Source organism: Poecilia formosa, unplaced genomic scaffold (assembly GCF_000485575.1).
Source record: "Poecilia formosa unplaced genomic scaffold, Poecilia_formosa-5.1.2 Scaffold500, whole genome shotgun sequence".
NCBI lineage: Eukaryota > Metazoa > Chordata > Actinopteri > Cyprinodontiformes > Poeciliidae > Poecilia > Poecilia formosa.
This window is the reverse complement of record NW_006800439.1, coordinates 329,807-351,130: the sequence shown is the minus strand read 5'-3', so window position 1 is coordinate 351,130 and position 21,324 is coordinate 329,807. Positions and strand designations below refer to the sequence as shown.

Sequence of the window (21,324 nt, the reverse complement as noted above, 5' to 3'; positions counted from 1 at the left end):
GGAGTTCCAAGCTTTAGGAGAGACTCTGCAGATAACTGTTGGTTTTTGACCAGTCAGAGCTTTATGGAAGAGAGGCATTGAGAAACTGCTGACAGAAACTCACATCAAGGCTGGACTAGTCTAGCAAAAAGCCTGATGGAGACTCAGTGGTGAGGAAGAAGAAGAAGAAAGGTCTTTGTGGTGATGTGCAGTGTTCTCCTGACCAGACCAAACACACCACCCGCATGGTGAAGCATAGTGATGGTAGCATCATGCTGTTGGGATGTTTCTCAGCTGTAGTACCTGGAAGGATTGTAAAGGTAAAAGGTCAAATGAATGAAACAAAGTGTCCAGCTCAGGGAAACTCCTGAGTCACATGTGGCTCACCAGGCTTTATTGGTGGCTCTGTGGCAGGTTACAATAGGATAGCACATTTTTAAAACATGTCACAGAATCCGTCCGTCCAAACAGAGACTCTTTAGGTGTGTGTATGTGTATGTGTGCACACACACCTGAGGAGAATTTAAAGAGATCAATTAACCTGACGGTCATGTTTTTGAACTGTGAGAGTACCCACAGTCCAAACGAGAAATTCAAACTATTTCTCGTTTTGGCTCAATTAAAGTCTGTATGACTGGGATGAGGAGTTATTTGAGCTCCTTCTCATCAACAAGCCTTCTGCTCTTCTCTGAAATCAGCTTTTCTTTTTCGTGTCCTTCATATCCAGCTACNCTTTGTAAACCTGAGAGGTGCTTGTGTGTGTGATAATGTCAGCAGGTTCTGAAATACTCTTTCCAGTCCATCAGCTATGACTAGAACCATCCACACTTACTTACACCTCTTGTATTGTTGTTGAAGCTCAGTCCATCACAAACAGCAAATCAGCTAAACAGTATGCCTAATAAAGTGGCCACAGGTAGATTTGTTTGACGGTTCCTCCCTCCACTTTTTCTTTTCTTTGGTAATTATGGAAAAGTCAGAAGTCATAAATTGGAGTCTGACTCACACAGAGAGAGTAGGATCTTGGAGAGTACTTTTTGTTTCCATGACAGCAACATCCAGATTCTGACTCACTCCACTAAACCTTATTTATGGCAGCTGTTTATTCAAGTAGACATTTTGTTTTGTTGATCATTTCTGTCATCAGTAATGTCCATTGAAATTATTGCACAATTTTGATTCCTCAGATTAATCCTGACTTCTTGTCTTTTAACCACTTAATGTAAATGCATTTTACTATGAATTATATATAGTTTTTTACAATTTTTCTCAATAAAAAAGCCAGCCCCAAACCAGATGTGTATCAGCTGTTTTATTGCATAAGTATTTTGTGTAGACAGAGAAGGCAGAGCACCGTTTTCTTGACTCTTCCCTGAAACTGTAGAATCTAAGCTGCATGCAGGAAGTGAACACACCAACAGAAACAAAAACATTATCCAATTATCCAAGCTTTCTGATTGTTTTATGTATTGTACAGAACTACAGTATAATCAGCAGAAGTTAATTTTGCAACTTCATATCCAGCTACGCATTGCTNTATCCAAGCTTTCTGATTGTTTTATGTATTGTACAGAACTACAGTATAATCAGCAGAAGTTAATTTTGCAACTTCATATCCAGCTACGCATTGCTGCATAGCTTCAGACAAATTGCATCCTAAATTCAGGGTGCAGCCTTCAATTCTAAGGAATGCTGTAAAGGGAACCAGACTGTTCTGAATGAATCATCAAATAACTTTATTGTGGCTTGTGAAAAAAGTCGAGTTAGAACTGCAGCATGGCCTGCTGTGTCAGAGTGTGAGGCTCATTTTTATATATATAAAGGAAGATGTTACACTTCTGTATTCTGTAAGACTTGATAACCATGACTGTCTGGATAAAAATGCTTGAATCTCTAAAGTAAGCGCTTGCAGCTCAACTCAATGAAAAAAACAAGCTGGAACGGCTCGGCATCCATTAGACAGACACATTACATCCTCAGTAAAAGCAAAATGATAGAACTTATAAGAACATATTGACTTATTATTATTATTTTCCTTTTTACAATTAGCTGGGACAAGATTTCTCCCAAAGCACTGGTTCACCCTGAGCTCGCCAGTCCAAAATCCCTTTCATTTGCTCCAGAGCAGAGCGATGGCATTGCAGATGCCCACATCATTGTAGTTGAAGTAGCAGAGTCCGGCGAAGGTGACCGTGGACAGGACGAAGAGGCCTGCACTGGCGAGCTTGACCTTTGTGTCCCCATGGACATAGTCCGTTAACACCTGACCCAGACCCCTGCAACGCAAAGACCAGCTGAGGTCAGACACAATCACCCACTGGAAGACCAGATAATCTCAGACAACCTTTGAATGAACAAACTGAAGCTTCTGATGCGTTGCTGGACTACCAATAGCAGCTGATATGTCTTATGGCTGAAACTAAGAGAGATGAGTTGATTGCTTTATTTCAACAGACTCCTGGTCCACAAAGACATGATACACAACAACACATACAAAATAAAAGTAAAAATAAAGTCTTCTAAAAGACTTGCATACTAATGTTTCCACAGAGCCAAGTGGTATCTTAGTGCACTGACAGAGGGCTGTGAAGACATTAAAAAAAGGCTATTCATGGAGCTGCACAAACGACACAAACTTGTATATCAAATGTCTCATGAGTGCCTGAAATGTTCTGACATGTGCATTACAAAACATCTCACTTGCACTGCTGAACCTGGGTTTCTTGAGCAGAATTCTCAGGGAGTCATAAGCAACCTTTAGCTTCTGCATGCCAGCTTTTTTAAATTTACACCACAAAGGAGCTGCATACAAGAATGTACAGTAAGCTTTGAACAGTTATTTTTACCTCATATTAAATTTTCTCCCCAGAATGTTTGCCTGGGCATAGAATATACGACACTGCCGATAAATGTCATCATCGTCACACAGGTGGTCTGTGATGTAGTGATTAGTTTCAGCAATCTCTCTTTGATTAGGGATTGCTGAATCTCTCAACAAACGTACCTGGAGTGTTGGCAACAGGGTTAGGGTATGATGCCAAGACTCCAGGGAACATAGAGTGTTGCCTTGATTCTTTCATGGATGTTTGAGAAATCCTTTAGCTGCATATTTCCAGTTTCCTTGAAGATATGTGAACACAACGCTCCTTCCTACCTCATCCCCTCCTGTTGTCCATGCAGCTGTGGAGCTGAGCGCTCCCACGGCCATCATGCCTTGATATTGGACTTCTGCCAGGAGGCTGAGCAACGTGGTTTCATGGCCCTGTGGTGTCACCGCCTTCACTCATGTCTTTGTTTTGCCCTTTGTTTTGTCTGAGTGTTGCCATTTGACCCAATGTGTCCTTTCCAATTTTTTTTTATTTTATTTTGTGAAACTGTGAAGTACTCACTTTTAACCCAGAAAAGGAATTAGAACAAACTTGGAATCCAGAAAAAATTCTTCCAGAACAGAAACATTTAGTTTTTATTATTACTTAGAAATTGTGGAGTACTCATTGCTTTTACAAATTCAGAGCATACTTAGAAAGTCCAGAAAATACTTACTTAGATTTATTTACCAACCCAGAACTGGGATTAGAACAGACTTAGAATCTAGAAAAACTACGTTTCAGACTCTTATTCTTCTAACCCAGAAAAGGAATCAGACCAGAGGATACTTACTTATACTTATCTACCAACCCTGAATAAGAGTTTCTAGTTTATTTACTTTAGATCAACATTAGATTCTTTTCCTTCCTTTGCTCTTTTTAGTTTGTTATTTTGTTTGTATTTCCTTTTAATTCCTGTAAAGCACTTTGTATTTCCTTGTTGTTGAAAATGTACTATATAAATAAAATTACCTTTACCTTTGTTCTGATGTCCGCGTGGCAACTCTACCGACTCCAAGTAGACACATATGCATTGTGTCGCCGCAAAATATAAAACTAAATAAAAACAAACCATCATGCTGCGCTAGTCACGCACCACGCTGGCTTTCGGCTGTGGAGGTGAGTGCAAAAGCTCCTCCACAGGCTGAACCCTCGGTCCACTAACACATTGGCTAACCGGGAACTCAAACTTTATCACCGCAGACAGAGTCAGCATGTTGAGACATAAACACACACAACACATATAATGCTTTGTTCGCAAAGAAATATTCTCACTGCATGCTCAACGCGCACCTCTAAATGTGTTCCTGTGAACACTGAGTGCAGCTCAATGTGAACTTTTGCGGTTCACATTGAGCTGCCTGAGCAGAGCAAACACGGTGGATTTAAACTTGATTCCTACCTTGATCAATTCTACAGAAACATGGATCCTCATCCTCACAGGGGGTTGATATAAATGTCCATATAGGTGAGCCAATACGAGCGATCCGCGTCAAGGTGAACTTCAGACATCGAGTCACCACAGGTCTGATTGGTGCACGCTACAATGCAGCAACTAGAAAAACTATAAACCCATTTCTTTCAGGAATAATTCTGCCCTGCCAGTGAAATGTTCACCGCAGAGGAGACAGTTGCAATCGACTTACACTTTATATATATAAATTACTTTTTTTTCTTTTTTAATAAAAACAAAGGCACGCAATGCTTAGCCTGGCATGGGGACACATAAAGCATGGCAGCCCACCAGGCCTATAATAGACTGGGGGAAACCCTGCCCTAGATGGCTGGAAAACATACAACATTGCCCCTTTAAAGGAAGAAACACAAAGAAGTAAATCATCATGACTAATCCTCCAGAAGCTCCAACCCACAGACTGAAGATCAGCTTCTAAGCTACACAATGTAAGGCTGGTTGCACTCATCTCTCAATGATTCCCTGCTACAGTGAGCCACAGTGTTTCATTTTCATATTTCAACTGTAGTTCACCACAAGCCCGCAATTCCAGTAATGAGGCCAGCCCAGTTAGCAACCAAAACCAGAATATGTCAATATCAAGTAAGATTGACAGCAATCTTACTTGATGATGGCTCGTGAAGTGACAGCATATTTCCTTTTATGTAATCATGGTTGATAATAGAAGAGTTACTGAAGCCATGACTCCATTTCTACAACAACAACAGCTCTTACTATGGAGTAGCCTTGAGCCAGTTCAGCTTCCTCTAAGCTGATTGCACCATCACTGTAAACAATGCTTACATGTCATCCCATCCTCTTCATGAGACTGTCTTAGAAAACAGAGTTTCTTCAGTCAGAGGCTTCTTCAAACTCAGTGTTATACAGACTTGCTATGGGAGACCTTTCCTGCCAACAGCCATCACTATCCACAATAACTCTTAAGAATTTTAATTAATATGAGCTACAACATTTAGTTTTCCTTTGGGGTAAATAAAGTATTTTTGAATTTTAATTTAGCAACACAGAGCAAGTATAGTTTTTGTGATCAAGTTCCTTAAGTCCCATCTGTTCACCTGCTTCAATATATGGCTTTAAATAAATCCTATTGGAATAAAATTATTCATATCAATTGATATTAATAGATTGTGGGATAAAACAAATCCCTTTTTGTCAATCTTTAATGTTCCTTGGTACTAGTAAATGAAATCTGATGATATGAGGTTTTGTTCCATTTTAAATTAAAAATGTTATGGAACATACATGGCATTGAACATTATACAACTGATTTAAATAAGAGGTTTAAACTAAAATCTTCAAGCATTACAGGAGAACAGAACTAAAGTATACATATTGTTTTGCTGATGTTAAATAAAAGTCATTGAAATATAAATTCTCAAAATATTGCCTTTATACATATTAAGTGTTGTGGGGGTTTTTTATTAGCAGTGAAAGAGTAACATAAAATGTAAAACCAATAGTTTATATCATCAGTGCAAACTTCAGCAGCTTTCAAAGACAAAAAAAAATAAAATGGTATGGGGGAATTTTACTACCATAATTTGACAGCACACATTTTCAGTTTAAAAGCAGGACTTTGTCTTTAGTTCTCAAAACGTCTCCTCTCTTTCAAATATGCACTGTGCTTTCTCAAACCTTTCTCCTTGCACTCAAAACTTATCTCATCTCTGCTAGGATCAAATGTTCACTTGCAAACCTCTCTGCTCGCTTGGGAACCCTTTTCTGCCAACACTTGGGTGTGCCTGTGTGGCTACTATCGATTGTAGCAACCTGCACCTCCCACTGGACGTAGGGAGAAACAACGACGTTACCTTTCTGCTAGGAGTGTTTCACTAAGAGTGTTTCTCAAACTTTTTCAGGTCAAGGACCACTTGCCCCATTTAACAAACTCTCATGGAACACCAAATTTGAAATTACCTACACAATAATTCAACATCTTCATATATATATATAAAACCTGAAATGAAAATATTAGTCTCTTAACTCATTACTTTTGTTTGTCCTAATGTGAAGGGTGGTGCCGTTTTGGAAATACGACTGGCCACAATAAAACCATGAACAGGTCTACTTGGGCGTTTTCAGTTATTTACAGATTCTGAAATGTGGATTCTAATGATTCGAATGAAAGAAAACACATGTAGGTCTGTCAGCACAACAGCAGCACAAATACTAGCTTCGTCAGCTAACACTTCCACCGTTTGGTGGAAATGTTAGCTCTTCATTATCTCTTCACTGCACAAAATCTTATAAAGTAATGTTGGTCTAGTTCCTAGTGCAAATATCGTAGAACACCTGAAATAATACAAAACTAAGAAGTACCCTTTCAGCAAGATAAAGGAGCTTGCTTTAAGTCAGTAGCTTCGTAATCTTGAGGAAAAACTAATAGCTCCATTGGCAGATTATTTCACTTCTAACCTAGGGAAAATATCTTGTTATAAGTGAAATAATCTGCCAATGGAATTAGAATTTTTTTTCCATCAAAATGAAGGAATTAATGACTTAACAAGCTCCTGTTTCTTGCTGAAAAGTTACCTGTAATTTAGTTTGTCTTATTTCAAGTGTTCTTAGATATTTGAACTAGAAACTATAAAAAAATAGTTTAGATTTTGTGTTTTTGCAGTGTGTGATTTCTACATTGCCATTTCCACGCTCTCCAGTTCATACATCCTTTGTTGTCATTACCAACAAAGGCTTTGGAACAAAGTATTAAATAAATATCACTAAACCTGTTCAGTTCGGTTTCCCTCTGTTATTTTACATTATTTTAAACTTATTTGTTTTGGTTTCTTCCAAAGTGTGGATTACTTGAGTTGTTACCAATATTTGGTGAAAATGTCCTGTCAATAACACCTTCAGAAAAATTTTTACTGTGAAAAATTGTGATGTGTTCAATATTTTTAACATTGTATATTTCCAAATATCAGCTATTGACCATTACGGTACTATTAACATCTGATAATGACATCGGCTCAAATTTTCATATTGGTGCATCCCTTTCAATAACATTAAAAAGACTTTTACCAAACTAATAAATAGTACATGCTGTTGGATGATGTATTGTTGGCATAACTTCCAAGTCTCCTATTTTGGCCAGGAAACTACCGTATTTAACCCCCCGCCATGCTCCCGTATTATTTTCCTGTAAATATCCCATATTATGGCGTTTAGTCTAACCCTTCTCCCCCTGCCTTTGTTACTCGGCCCACCCTCCCCTCTCCTTTGCTCTGACAGTAGCACCAAATTTTCCCATATTCTAAAATCAAACACTTCACATGTATGACTGTAGGTCTCAAATGCTGGAAGTTCTTAGATTTGATAATCAGATTTTTCAGTATTTCACCAGAGACTATCCAGAGGAAATTTGTGGATTTTGATCTCTTTTTGTACAATTGTACATTTCTTCTGTGAAACAATTCTTATTAAACTTCCCTAGAACAAAGTCTGGTGGCAGCTAGTCTTACCAGTGTCCATGCAGGGTGAGCGCAGCAGCCAGGGAGTAATCGATGACTGGCCCGGGGCTGAAGTATGCCACAGGACCCAAGGCAAGCAGGGCGATGCTCAGCACTCGCTCTGCTGTCCAGTGAAGAGACGCAGCATTGGAGTCAGAGCCCGCTGCAGAGCAAAGCAGCACATGTGTTATCCAACTGTAGAACTTCACTGAAGTTCAGCATAAAATTCACACAGCCACTCATTTTCAGTCAGGTTCTGTTCACACGTTTGATTTTCAATGCTGCTAGGTTACGTTGGAGAGCAGCAGCAGCGCAGCAGTCACTGGAAAAGTGATAAAATATGAGCGGCTGGGTCGGCTCAACATCACAACCATTCACTTCATGTTCTGAGGCTTGCCAGTGGGCAAGGAACAGAACAAGCTCTAGCTTCATCTGTTGAAAATGAGCATGACCTGTTTTTCTGGCAACGTAAGCCGGTACCAACAGGATGAACATAATGAATAGTGCGTGCAAAATTGTCACTGCATTCAATATTAGGGTTTCTGTACAAGTGTGAACTCATGACACTTGAAATATATGAACAATTATGTCCAGCTAACATTGTAATTCAGAGCCCTACTGCTGAACTCCTCATCAACTAGATGAAAGGGAGCATGATGTGACCCAGAACAACATCCGCTGTTCACCACAGGCAGGTTTCAGTCTTCTACCTTAAAGATGAAATGGAAATGAAGAAAAAATAAATAATAAAACAAGGTTTTTCCTGCAGCGTAAACCCAAATGTGTTGTTAACCACACAACCAGATGGGCACCTACATTCAACACTCTTCAGCTCTCAGTGAAGGCGGATGCTTTTTTCCTCTGCTCCCTCCCTACTGTTAAGAAAATAAATTTAAAATATGCTAGTTTTAAAACTTAGGCTATTTCAATCAAGACATGTTGCTCAGTATAGTTTTCAGATTAATAACTTATTCTGCCCTATTGACCTTTATGTTACCTGTAGTTACAGCAGATTGTTTGCTAAGATCTTTTGATCTGCCCTTTGTCTGTGTGGGAAACAATCAGGAGAAGTTCCAGCTTTTCACACAGATCTGTGAAAAGCCATAAAACAGAAGGAGTTCAGGCCAGTGGAGGAGAAGCTCTGCTTCCACTTTGTTTAGATAAAGGTGACAACTGATGTTTGATCTTGAAAACAAATTGCAGGGAGTTTCTTAATTTAAAGAGGGTCAGAGATAGCTCCTGGTTGGATGAGCAAAGATACGCCTCATTTGAATAAATTAAAGACAACAATACGCCTTTATTATAAAAGTTTGTACACAGGAGTAACAAATCAGATTTGCTCTTGCAACTCTCCAAAGACGTCTTTGCTTTTCTTTCTTTCTTCTTCTTTTCTATTTGTCTCAGGTAAATGAATGTCTGCTTTAGTGTGTTTGAAGTGTCTGTGTTGTCAATGTGATTTTATACTTTTGAATGTTAGAATAAACTCTGAAAATGTATGACGTGGAGCGTTGACTGTCATTTCTGTGTGGCTTTTGTTTCCACGCATGGAATCATTGAATCCAAGAGCATAAGAGAATATAACGAGCCAGAAGTGAATGATTTTATTCTCTTAACACTACCCATCTATGCCCTGTTTGCTCTGTCTCTGTGTTGCTTTTTGGAGCCTCTCTTTGCACATCCTCCAAATCTACAAATTATGGAACTGGTCAACTGGTCTCTCAATGCAATTGGTCAAATTTTCACAACAAGAAGACTGGGCAAAGGATAGCCAGCTTGTCCTGCAGGGACACACCCACTGGGATTCATTTTGGACTCTTTGGATGTTTACATTTTTTTTTTGTCTGTCCATGTTATACCTGGAAGACGTGGAGGGTCTGTCTTTAGTTGGATTCATGATAACGGGATTTCTGCTCTTTGGAGTTGTTTTTTTCCAGGATACCTGGCATATTAACAAATTCGGAAGACTTCGGCAACTGTTTCAACCCTTGTCAAGATGCCTGATCAGTGTGATGGATTGGGCTGACTAGCGAACACTCAGACCAACACCAGCGGGATGGAATCGATCTTGGAGAAGTTGCTAGTCTGGCCCGGTGGGAATGGCCACAATAATTTGGACGATTGGAATCAATAGGGATGTACCTGTGAGACTTTAGGGGAGATGAAAATTTAAAAAGTCTACCTGATCTAAAGAATACTGTCTCTATCTGAACTGGCTCCCCTGTGTAGACTTTAGCTGGCTGGCTATCTCAAGTCTGGCTGGATGATATGTAGACAAGAGGCTCTTTCCCACCTTGTTCCCTTCCTGAAGACATCCGTGCAACTGTGGAGCAGAGTGCTCCCAAGGACTTGCTCTTAGATAAGACCATCGTATCAGAGACTGTGGCCTGGGAGAGCTGGCTGCACAGGGTTCACGGACTTACTGCACACATATCTCAAGACTGCAGATACACACTCCCTGGTTGCACTGCCTTTTGCTGGCCACATGTCTGAATGTTGCTGTATGTGCTGGGGTTCTCCCTATCCTTCCTGATGTTGTCATTTCATCACCCTGACTGTTGATTTTATTCTATCATCTGAAGAACATTTCCAGGCTTAAAGCACTAATAAACGAGGAAGACCAAGAGAAACTCTTGTTAGTTTATAAATTGTGGACAACGTATCCTTATTGTCACTTGAACATTTCCAGGTTTAAAGGACTAATATCAGAGCAAGATCTAGATCCTGTTGTGGAGTACTTAGCAACCCAGGACAAGAATCAAACATGGAGAACCAACATTTAGCTTTATCCTTTACTAATCTAAAACAAACTTAGAAAATACTATTAGCTTACAAATTGTGGTGTGCTTTAGCACCAAAACACATTAAAGACTTATTGATATATCAACCTTCCAACAACTCTGGTCTTCTTTTTCAAGTTTACTTAGCAATCCAGAACAAATGGAACATTTAAAGTGTCGTTTTTCTTTTGCTTTGCTTGTTTTTCTTTTATTGTGCTTGGGTTGCTGTTTTTGATTGTCTTCTAATCCAAGTAAAGCACTTTGAACTGCCTTGTTGTTGAAAAAGTACAATATAAATAAAAGTTCTTCTTCTAATACTAATGCACTACTGTCTCTGATTCAGATCTCAGGGGTTGATCTGTGTGGAAACCTGTTTCAAGTCTGTACCACTGCAGAGTTGACTGTCCACCACTGACCGTAGAGCGGTGGTGACGAATGGATCCTTGCAGTCAGCGGGTGGGGCTGCTGCTCTTTGTGAAGGACGACAACTGGCCTAACCAGCAGGGTGCTTTGGTAGAACAGAGCTGAGGAGGGAAAACAGAGGAGACGCTTTAATCGGACATCAGTTCTACAGGTATAACACAAAACAGTAGAGGTTTGCAAAATTTCATTACTCTGGCAGTTTTTAACATCACAACACAAAGTCCCGTTCCTTAGAGCTGAGATGGGATTTGAAGCTGTAATATCAAAGGTTAGCATATTCTAGCTGTGCGCCTGAATTCCTGTATTTTGTGTCGTGAATTTGACAACACACCCTATCCTATCGGCCATTGTTTCTATGTAAGCTGCCTGAGCACCTCAATGGTCCTTTCTTCGTGTCCTTCTCCCGCTGTGCTGTAATAGGTTAGCGCTCGTTTTCAGAAAACCCACATACATGGAAGACAGAGAGCAGTACTCACGTTTTACACCCCTACGACACACAGAACTCAATCTAACGATGGCCGCCATGATGATTAACTCACCAAGGTCACCACCCGGATTTAGTTTCTGAGTTAAGTACAAAGCTGTTGAATGTTTAAGGAGATGGCTCACTCCGCTCTAAGTTCTGGCAGGAGGTTACTATCGGTCAAATGTGCAAAAGTACTTTGTTCTTTTACACCAGGGTATCTACATTTACTTTCAGTAATTCAAGCTAAATAAAATGGACCAGTCCTAAATATTACATAATCTTTTCTTTCTTTTTAAAAAAAAAATAAATATCTACAATAGGACTTTAGATGTTTATTCCTATTTCTATTTTTTAATCAATCAAAACTTGCAGAACGTGGATAAATAAATTTTCTTCAATGTTGATATTTTTGGAAAATTATGAAGCATGGGCATTTTTTTAAAAAAACTTTCTGTTTCATTTATGACAAATATTGTCTTTTATACTTTGAAACATACTAGCACTTTTGATATAAATATTTTAAAACGGGTGTAAATCACATTATATTGTTTGTTTGTTTGTTTTGTCCTTTCAGCATTCTTTTACTGTTATTTTTACGGTTTTGTATAAATGGTCTTGTTTTAGTGTGTTGTTCGTGTTATGGAACTACTGATGGAAATGAGCAGCTTTCCAAGTCTGGTGCATTTACAGCATTATCTTCACCTTTTCGAACTGACCTTTTTAGGGGTTGAGTAAACGTCTTTTTACTATCAAATATCTTGGTGAACGTAACGTCCTGCGTCACGGTCATGACGCTGATTTCCAAACTACTACGATGTGACTCATCACAGTGTGAGGACCATCTCCTTTGTTTTTAGATCAGCGCGGCGTCGGTATTTCCGGAGGATCTCCTCCGCCATGGTTCACGCCGGGTTAGTGTGAAGAACACTTCCCCCGCCGCTTAGATCGGTCCGTCGGCTCTCTGTGTGGACTCTGGAAGCTCATGGACAGCTTTGATAATCTCAGCGCCTCGGAAAAGGCAGAAGCGTCGGAGCTTCAGAAGATGATCGCCATAGAGCAGCAGAAGGCCCAGTTCCAGGCCCAGGTTTGTTCCCACACGGTGATCTGTGTCTTCCCGGCTCCAACAGGCCACATGCAGGGGACACTATCCCAAGATGTCCAAAAGAACCAAGACGTAACGCTTTATGTGTTCCATACTGTACTGAGGGCTCATGTTAACATTTTAATGTAGTCTACACATCTAATTCTCCAGATATAGTCTGACAGGTACTGATTATAAGGTTACAAAGTGAAAAATTAACAGCAATATTTTTGGTTTATTTAGCCTGTCATATAGGAAAAAATGTGTTATTCATTATTCAGTCATATTTTCACCATATTATTAATCAATGATTCTTGAGAATAGGGACAAAATGGGTTTTAATTTTCCCATATTTTTTTTAAATTATTTCTCAACCTTATGTATGCAAATATGACAAATAATGTTTAGAAAATATGAAGATGCTAAGGTACAGGCTCCCAGTTGCGAATTTTTTTTTAAAAAAATTACATTTTTAATCGACCTGACCCAAAACTTTGTCATCACCATCTGACAAAAATAAATCTAAAATGATTTTTAAAATACCCCATTAGTGATATTTTTACTCAATTACAGACAAATGCTTCTCAAGAAATAAAATAAATATTATTTAAAACAAAAAACAAGAAAAAGTCCATCTGATGGAGTTGACACAGAACTGAAGGTGGTGACAAACTAGTGAGTAAAATGAAAAACTTGGTACATGTGAAGTAATGCAATTCATGTAAAATACATTAAAATGAATTAGTTGCACAATTAAGTGAGATTTGATAACAATTTCACTGAGTCAGAAAAACTCTGACGGAGTTGACGAAATGCCAAACTACCTCAATTTATATGATGTTATTCTGAAGGAGGCCATATTGTAGCTCGTCAGGTCCATGAAATCTTTACATTATACTAAAATTAAGCTTTTATTTCGCAAAATTTCATCAAAGTTTTGTAAATTGTCAGTTATGGAGTTGACACATCATGGTTGTGACAAGCAACTTAGGAATAAAACAGAAGAAAAAACTAAAGAATAACTTAAGCTAACCGGAGCTAACTAGCCCTCCTAGCAAAGGAAGAGAAAAGACAACGTCATGGGGTCCTCAGAAGTTCTGGTGACCCCCAATAATGCCTGATTTTTTACATTCTTTTCATTTCTGACGGTGTTGACAAAAACTAAGGACAAATTTCAACGGAGTTGGAAAATATCTAAAAATTATTTTTAATTCAATTTATCGATACTTTTATAATTATTTATATGACTACTTATACTTAATTGTCATAATATATAATTTTAGTATTTCTTTAATTGTTTTAAACTATAAGAATGTATTGAGTTCTGCTCCTGGACAAGGGCTTTTACAGGCATCATCCACCGACTACAATGTTTAAAATAAAAAAATATTCAGCAAAAAAAAGAAAAATATACATTGTTGTGCTCACATGACCCAGGTTAAATTAGTTAGATATTTGAAAGAAATATATTTTGTGTATATTTTATTCAAATTTCATGCTTTATCCATAGGACCTGTTTTGTCCCTATTCTCAAGAATCACTGAAATACATTTATAAATGTCATAGTTCCAAGCCAAACACTTAATTCAAAAGCTAAACATTTAGTTTACAAGCTAAATATCAATATCAAATATTTATATAGTTTTATATTTATTTAAATATTGTTTCAAACTAACACAATTTGTAAATAACAAGCTAAATAAATAGTTTACAAACTAAATATTTAGCTCAAAATTAAATATTTATGTAATTATTTAATTTTAAATATTTATTACTAAATTTTTAGCTTTCAGATGAAATATTTAGCTCCAAATCAAATACTTAGTTTTTATGTGAAATTTATAAATGTATAATATGAATAAGATGGTAAAAATAACTATGAAAAACAGCCTTTTTTCCACATCACTGGAAAAAAGTAAACTTTGGAAAAGTTTACTGTGTAACTTCAGCCTGTTGGCATTATCGTTATTGCTGCAACTCAGTAGCTTTGCAGCAGCCATGAAAGGAGCCGGTACACTAACCCTGAGTCTGATTCAGTGTCTTGCCAGAGTTGTCCATTTGACCGTCCGTCTGTTGTGTTTTCCAGGTGCACAGTTTCACAGACGTGTGCTGGGACAAGTGTGTGGATAGTCCAGGCTCCAAGCTGGACTACCGGACAGAGACGTGTCTTCAGAACTGTGTGGAGAGGTTCATTGACACCACCCTAACCATCACCAACCGGTTCACACAGATGGTGCAGAAGGGCACTCACTGATCATGGACCTGATCCAGAAGGACGATTTACTCAGAAGCTACTTGTGTTGTGTCATGTGGATGAGAGAGGACCATATGTTTTGGGCTCTGGAGATGTGGGATGAAGTCTCTCTTGTTTCTGGATGTAAATCAGTTTGTAAACTCGCACATACTCTATGTTCTGGTGTGAGATCCCTGCAAGTTGTCAAAGGTTTGACAAAGGTTCTGATAGAATCCAGTGGTCTTACATGATATTAAAATCTTTAAATATTGTGCTAATTTTTTCTGTCTCTAGGTGAAAGACATAGAAATACATAGATGGCTTATATACTTTGATTAACGTAACAATCCAGTTTATTTGACACACAGTAGTAAAGGTAAAGGTAATTTTATTTATATAGCACATTTTCAGCAACAAGGCAATACAAAGTGCTTACTGAAAGGTACCTTTTACTGTTCCCCATTCTGTTTGGTGATTTTAAAACTAGTGGTGCACCAATTACTGTTTTCTTTTTGATCACTAATCTTTAAAAAAGTTAATTTAAGGATTCAGATTTTGAACATTTATCAATTTTTTTTTTAAAGTAACTGACACTGTCAGGTGACATAACTTCACAATACACCTTCAATGTTCCAATCTTGTTTTATTGAAACATTCAAGAGGCAGTTGTCTCGAATAAATAATATTTGGCTATTTTTTGGGAGGGGGGGCTTAGGGATTCTATTTTTGTTCCTAATTACTATAACTTTAACCATAACACAAAAAATATGGTTATGTTATGATGAAAACTTTGTGATGGTGTTCAGGTCAGTGAAAACAACATTCCTGGTGTAGTGTGGGAAAAGAACAGCAATGACTTTTAAGCTCAAAAACAAACTACAAGACAATGATTTCCACAACATATGAAAACATATGAAGTTTTGGGTTTGTCCTGATAACTTTGAATTTAGAACAGTTCATTCAAAGTTAGTGAACTAAAGCCACAATTTAATTTGAGTAAAAACATTGTAATTGCTAAAGTATAAAGAGGCTGCAACAAGCAAAATACTAGAAATGTTAAAAATCTGAGTGCATTTCATTGTCCTAATACTCTCTGCTTTGCACATTTTTCAGGTTGAGCTAAAATCCCCATTTACTGACATTAAGTCATCAGTTATTAAAAATCTCAGTCTGATTAAAAACTTTCAAATCTACAAAGCTAAATGGATTCATTTCGATCAGTCCTGTTCTTGATATGGGTAATTGCCCAGGGTAGTATTGGAAAGAGGATAAGTGAGCACTATATTAAAAACAGAACTTAGTCATCTGTCATTTGCTCCAAGAGCAAGTTTTTATTGCTTGTATTCATGTGCACTTGGCAGCGAGTTTTTACTGAGATGGTTTCAGTAGATGTTTGTATCATGGAAGCAGCCATGAAGAAAAGAAAAAGTGGTAAAAACTGTGGAAGAGCAAGAAAAAGACAATTCATGCAAGAATCACCACTGAGTTTGAACGACTTAATAAAACATTTTCCTACAATGAAATACACCTAAAACTATTGATACTGAGACCTAGCAACATCTCCACATCACAATAAAACAGATCTTGCATCAGGCGAAGAATGGACCAGGGCTCATGATATTGAAAAAAATTCTAAAAAGCTGAACTATTTAGAGCTTTTTTTCACAGAAAAAAACAGACATGAAGCTACAGAGTCAAGCTGTTGATATTCTTAGCTGCTCTGAGAGCAGACTTCATGGCAGTTTCGATCCACCCGTGAGGAGTTGCTGTGTGTTCCCCGGCGAAGTGCACCCTTCCCTCACTCTGGAACAGTTCTCGTGCATAGTGTCCCTGCTGGTACGGCATAAACAGGGCAAAGGCTCCAAAACTGTAAGGGTCCAGGCCCCACTTCTTCACCAGACCTCCTGTGCAGAGTGGTCGGATATACTCCCCATGGATTTTCACCAAGTCCTCCAGAGCTACTGCCATCAGATCCTCCTCATTCATGCCTTGAAAAAGGGTGGAGTCATCAGAGCAGGTGTAGGAAGCCAGGAGGGCCCCTGCAGTGGTACCTGGGAACCCATGGCTGGGGTAGTAGATAAAGCGAGACGGTCGGTCGGTGATGCTTTTCCCTCCTCTGATGCCTTCTTTCTCCCAAAAGCGTTCCTTGAAACTGAGCACCACCTTTGTGGAGCTGGCATAATGAACAGAGCGCAGGGCCTCCATCTTGTTACCAGACAGAGGAGGGTAGAAGTCAACAAAGAGGGTAGCCTTGGCTGTGGCTGTAACAAGGGCATAGTCCACTGTCACTTTTGACAGGGAACCTGAGTTCCGCCAGTCTTCATATGTTACAGTCACATTAGCCCCGCCTGTTTGGTCAATTAGCTTCACTTTGGAGTTCAGCAGGATTGTGGCATTTAAAACTTGGTAGAAAGCTGTGGGGAGTTGGTCAAAACCATCTGTCACTTCAAAGTACCTGAAGAAATCACACAGAAAGAATAACTAATTAAATCGTCAAGCAGCTTCCAACAGCCCTCACACCTCAGAGATGCTCCAGCCTCGTGGCGTCCGCGGGAGCTCCAGCAATAGCACCCATTTGCCACCGTCAACTGCACCCATCCACCAGGCGAAACACATTGATGTGTTTGGCAGTGCCCCCTGATGATGCACCAAAAATCNGTATTGGAAAGAGGATAAGTGAGCACTATATTAAAAACAGAACTTAGTCATCTGTCATTTGCTCCAAGAGCAAGTTTTTATTGCTTGTATTCATGTGCACTTGGCAGCGAGTTTTTACTGAGATGGTTTCAGTAGATGTTTGTATCATGGAAGCAGCCATGAAGAAAAGAAAAAGTGGTAAAAACTGTGGAAGACCAAGAAAAAGACAATTCATTCAAGAATCACCACTGAGTTTGAACGACTTAATAAAACATTTTCCTACAATGAAATACACCTAAAACTATTGATACTGAGACCTAGCAACATCTCCACATCACAATAAAACAGATCTTGCATCAGGCGAAGAATGGACCAGGGCTCATGATATTGAAAAAAATTCTAAAAAGCTGAACTATTTAGAGCTTTTTTTCACAGAAAAAAACAGACATGAAGCTACAGAGTCAAGCTGTTGATATTCTTAGCTGCTCTGAGAGCAGACTTCATGGCAGTTTCGATCCACCCGTGAGGAGTTGCTGTGTGTTCCCCGGCGAAGTGCACCCTTCCCTCACTCTGGAACAGTTCTCGTGCATAGTGTCCCTGCTGGTACGGCATAAACAGGGCAAAGGCTCCAAAACTGTAAGGGTCCAGGCCCCACTTCTTCACCAGACCTCCTGTGCAGAGTGGTCGGATATACTCCCCATGGATTTTCACCAAGTCCTCCAGAGCTACTGCCATCAGATCCTCCTCATTCATGCCTTGAAAAAGGGTGGAGTCATCAGAGCAGGTGTAGGAAGCCAGGAGGGCCCCTGCAGTGGTACCTGGGAACCCATGGCTGGGGTAGTAGATAAAGCGAGACGGTCGGTCGGTGATGCTTTTCCCTCCTCTGATGCCTTCTTTCTCCCAAAAGCGTTCCTTGAAACTGAGCACCACCTTTGTGGAGCTGGCATAATGAACAGAGCGCAGGGCCTCCATCTTGTTACCAGACAGAGGAGGGTAGAAGTCAACAAAGAGGGTAGCCTTGGCTGTGGCTGTAACAAGGGCATAGTCCACTGTCACTTTTGACAGGGAACCTGAGTTCCGCCAGTCTTCATATGTTACAGTCACATTAGCCCCGCCTGTTTGGTCAATTAGCTTCACTTTGGAGTTCAGCAGGATTGTGGCATTTAAAACTTGGTAGAAAGCTGTGGGGAGTTGGTCAAAACCATCTGTCACTTCAAAGTACCTGAAGAAATCACACAGAAAGAATAACTAATTAAATCGTCAAGCAGCTTCCAACAGCCCTCACACCTCAGAGATGCTCCAGCCTCGTGGCGTCCGCGGGAGCTCCAGCAATAGCACCCATTTGCCACCGTCAACTGCACCCATCCACCAGGCGAAACACATTGATGTGTTTGGCAGTGCCCCCTGATGATGCACCAAAAATCTGGTATAGAAAGACTGATGTAGTAAGGACATATAGCTGATGGAATAACCTAGGGGGCACAATGGAGTCAAATTACAATTTAATGATATTAGGCTCTTTAGAGGTTCACAAAAGTCAATCATGACAAGGTTGGTGCAAATCAGATGATGCATGTATAATTTAGAGACAATCATACGCATACAGCGAGGGATTGAAATTTCCCTTTCGGCCACGCTCACACAGTTCAGCCAGCAGCTAGCATTGACAGAATTCATCATCATGTCATGTATGTCACTTGTCACAGGATTAAAGCTATATGAATGAAAGATTAAAATTAAGCCATCCATCAGAAAAATGGGGGTGGCCTAATTCCTCCACAGTGCCCCCTAGAAATCTTTGCTTTGACCGCCAATCATGAAATTCAATAAAAGTGTATCTTTCCACGACCTACAACAAAGTTTCTTGGAAATATGGTCCAAACCCAACAGGAAGTCGGCCATTTTGGTTCAAAGCCGCCGCTGCCATTTTGTCTCTTATAAATATGTTGTATCTGAGCGAACTCCTCCTACAGCTTTTGAGATGCATGCTTTACAATCACTCAGCCCAATCTTCAGGCAATGAAGTTCATCCATCCATTTTCTTTACACCCTTGTCCCTTAGTGGGTCGTGAGGGTTGCTGGTGCCTCTCCAGCTAACGTTCCGGGCGAGAGGCGGGGTACACCCTGGACAGGTCGCCAGTCTGTCGCAGGGCAACACAGAGACACACAACCATGCACACACACACTCACACCTAGGGGCAGTGTTGTGGTACTCGAAGTTGGTCTTGGTCTCGAGACCGGTCTCAAGACCATTTTTTGATGGTCTTGGTCTCGTCTCGGACTCGTCCGCATTTGGTCTCGATCTTGTCTCGGTCTCGGGCTCTGAGGACTCCGCATTTTATTTCAAGACCAGTCGAGACCGCAACTGTGAAAATATCACTAAACGTACAGCATACTGTCCAGTTTATTTGTTAACATCTTTGATTCAGTGGATGGAAAACGCACCGATTAAAATCCAAGCAACTACGTGTTTCTGTTACTCCCCCCTCCCCTCCCCACCTTTCACTCGCACGCGGCGCTCCAGGACATGCGCAGTGGTTTCCTCTCAGCGGCAGAAAATGTTAGTCTAATCGTCAGTAATATAATAGCGCTGCATAAATAGTAAGAAATCCGATGGCCACAGCTAACTCAACATCGCTTCGCTTTCACACATGGTGGGGACAACGTCTAACTTTTTTCATCACTTAGAAAAGTAGCTCAAAGAAGGTAAGCTCCGTTAACGTGATGTTAGCAAAGCTAGCTGTATAGACACACATAAGCATTTGTGATGAAAAATGTTGTCACCCACTGCGCTGAATTATTATGCGGAGGTGTTGACTGACTGACTTGTCGCATATATGGGACAACGCTGTGTCCAAAAGTCTGCAATATAGTGATGTGACATTCAGAAACAGTCGATTCTTCTCCACGGCTCTTTACTTATTAGATAGGACTGGAGTTTCACTGAGAGCAGTTGTTCTATCAGATTACCATACGCTGTCAGAATAGCATACGTGCAGAGTACCATGCCTGCGCATGCGCATTAAGAAGTCCGACCGTCAGAGGAGTTGTCGGTTCACCATACGCAGCAAGTTATGATGAAAATAAGTCATTAAATTGTTTTCAATGATAACTATATAGATATACATGTGTTGTCATGGTTTCAAAGTGTATTTAAAGCAGGTCTGGCTGCAGCTGGAGTCAGCTACAACACACGCCGTGTAAAACTCACTTAACCATTAAGTCAGAATGCCATTCAACTGTTAATAACAAAGTGTATGACGATCTACGTCATGATTCTATGTTGCTGATTAAATTAAATCTTATGGTAATGACGTGTCTGACAGATATTGCCGGTGTTCTATCAGATAGCCATACGCTGTCAGGATAGCATACATGCAGCGAGTACCATGCCAGCGCATGCGCATTAAGAAGTCCGACCGTCAGTGGAGTTGTCAGTTCAGCATACGCAACAAGTTATGACGAAAATAAGTCATTAAATTGTTTAGAATATGACATAATATGATAACTAGATAGATATACATGCGTTGTCGTGGTTTCAAAGAGTATTTAAAGCAGGTCTGGCTGCAGCTGGATGCCATACTACTGTTAATAACTGTTAATAATGATCTACGTCATGATTCTATGTTGCTGATTAAATAAAATCATATGGTAATGACAGCGTATGCATGTCTGAGCTAAGCGTATGACTATCTGACAACGTATGCTGATCTGACAGAACACCGTGAGTTCGTGCTAAGCCAGTGTTGTGTTCAAGACCACCTAACCCGAGACCGAGACAAGACCAAGACTTTTGGGGTCCGAGACCAAGTCAAGACCAAGACCGAGGGAAGTCGAGACCGAGTCAAGACCAAGACCAACGGCCCGCGCTACATGACACAATAAAATGTAAAATATGATCGAAATTGCTTCTCAAAATAATCTTAAAGATCCATATT

At 39.8% G+C, this 21,324-nt stretch overlaps 4 protein-coding genes across 6 annotated transcripts in view; 1 reads left to right on the top strand and 3 right to left on the bottom strand.

The window, feature by feature from the left end:
* Positions 1-1,694: 1,694 nt before the first annotated feature.
* LOC103156788 (succinate dehydrogenase [ubiquinone] cytochrome b small subunit B, mitochondrial) lies at positions 1,695-11,555 on the bottom strand. Its single transcript, XM_007578960.2, has 4 exons — positions 11,446-11,555; positions 10,963-11,070; positions 7,782-7,932; positions 1,695-2,255 (listed from the first exon to the last, which is right to left on the bottom strand). Exons 1-4 carry the CDS (start codon positions 11,492-11,494, stop codon positions 2,090-2,092), a joined length of 474 nt encoding a protein of 157 aa, XP_007579022.1. The 5' UTR covers positions 11,495-11,555; the 3' UTR covers positions 1,695-2,089.
* timm8b (translocase of inner mitochondrial membrane 8 homolog B (yeast)) lies at positions 11,029-15,021 on the top strand. 2 transcript variants are annotated; one of them, XM_016664624.1, is made up of 3 exons: positions 11,029-11,120; positions 12,293-12,519; positions 14,603-15,021. In XM_016664624.1, exons 2-3 carry the CDS (start codon positions 12,418-12,420, stop codon positions 14,768-14,770), a joined length of 270 nt encoding a protein of 89 aa, XP_016520110.1. In that variant the 5' UTR covers positions 11,029-11,120; positions 12,293-12,417; the 3' UTR covers positions 14,771-15,021. The 2 variants fall into 2 exon arrangements, with proteins under 2 accessions (XP_016520110.1, XP_007579021.1); XM_007578959.2 differs by lacking the exon at positions 11,029-11,120 and having other exon boundaries at positions 12,276-12,519.
* A 103-nt stretch (positions 15,022-15,124) lies between these two features.
* Positions 15,125-17,347, bottom strand: LOC103156791 (L-amino-acid oxidase-like). Its single transcript, XM_016664619.1, has 2 exons — positions 17,321-17,347; positions 15,125-17,230 (listed from the first exon to the last, which is right to left on the bottom strand). Exons 1-2 carry the CDS (start codon positions 17,345-17,347, stop codon positions 16,436-16,438), a joined length of 822 nt encoding a protein of 273 aa, XP_016520105.1. The 3' UTR covers positions 15,125-16,435.
* Positions 17,348-17,459: 112 nt separating this feature from the next.
* Positions 17,460-21,324, bottom strand: part of LOC103156786 (L-amino-acid oxidase-like) — a 15,090-nt gene continuing 11,225 nt past the window's right edge. For both annotated transcript variants that reach the window (XM_007578958.2, XM_016664618.1), the window contains exon 8: positions 17,460-18,608. In XM_007578958.2, the coding sequence (XP_007579020.1) occupies positions 17,840-18,608 (769 nt within the window). In that variant the 3' untranslated portion in view covers positions 17,460-17,839. The remainder of the gene's footprint in view (positions 18,609-21,324) is intronic.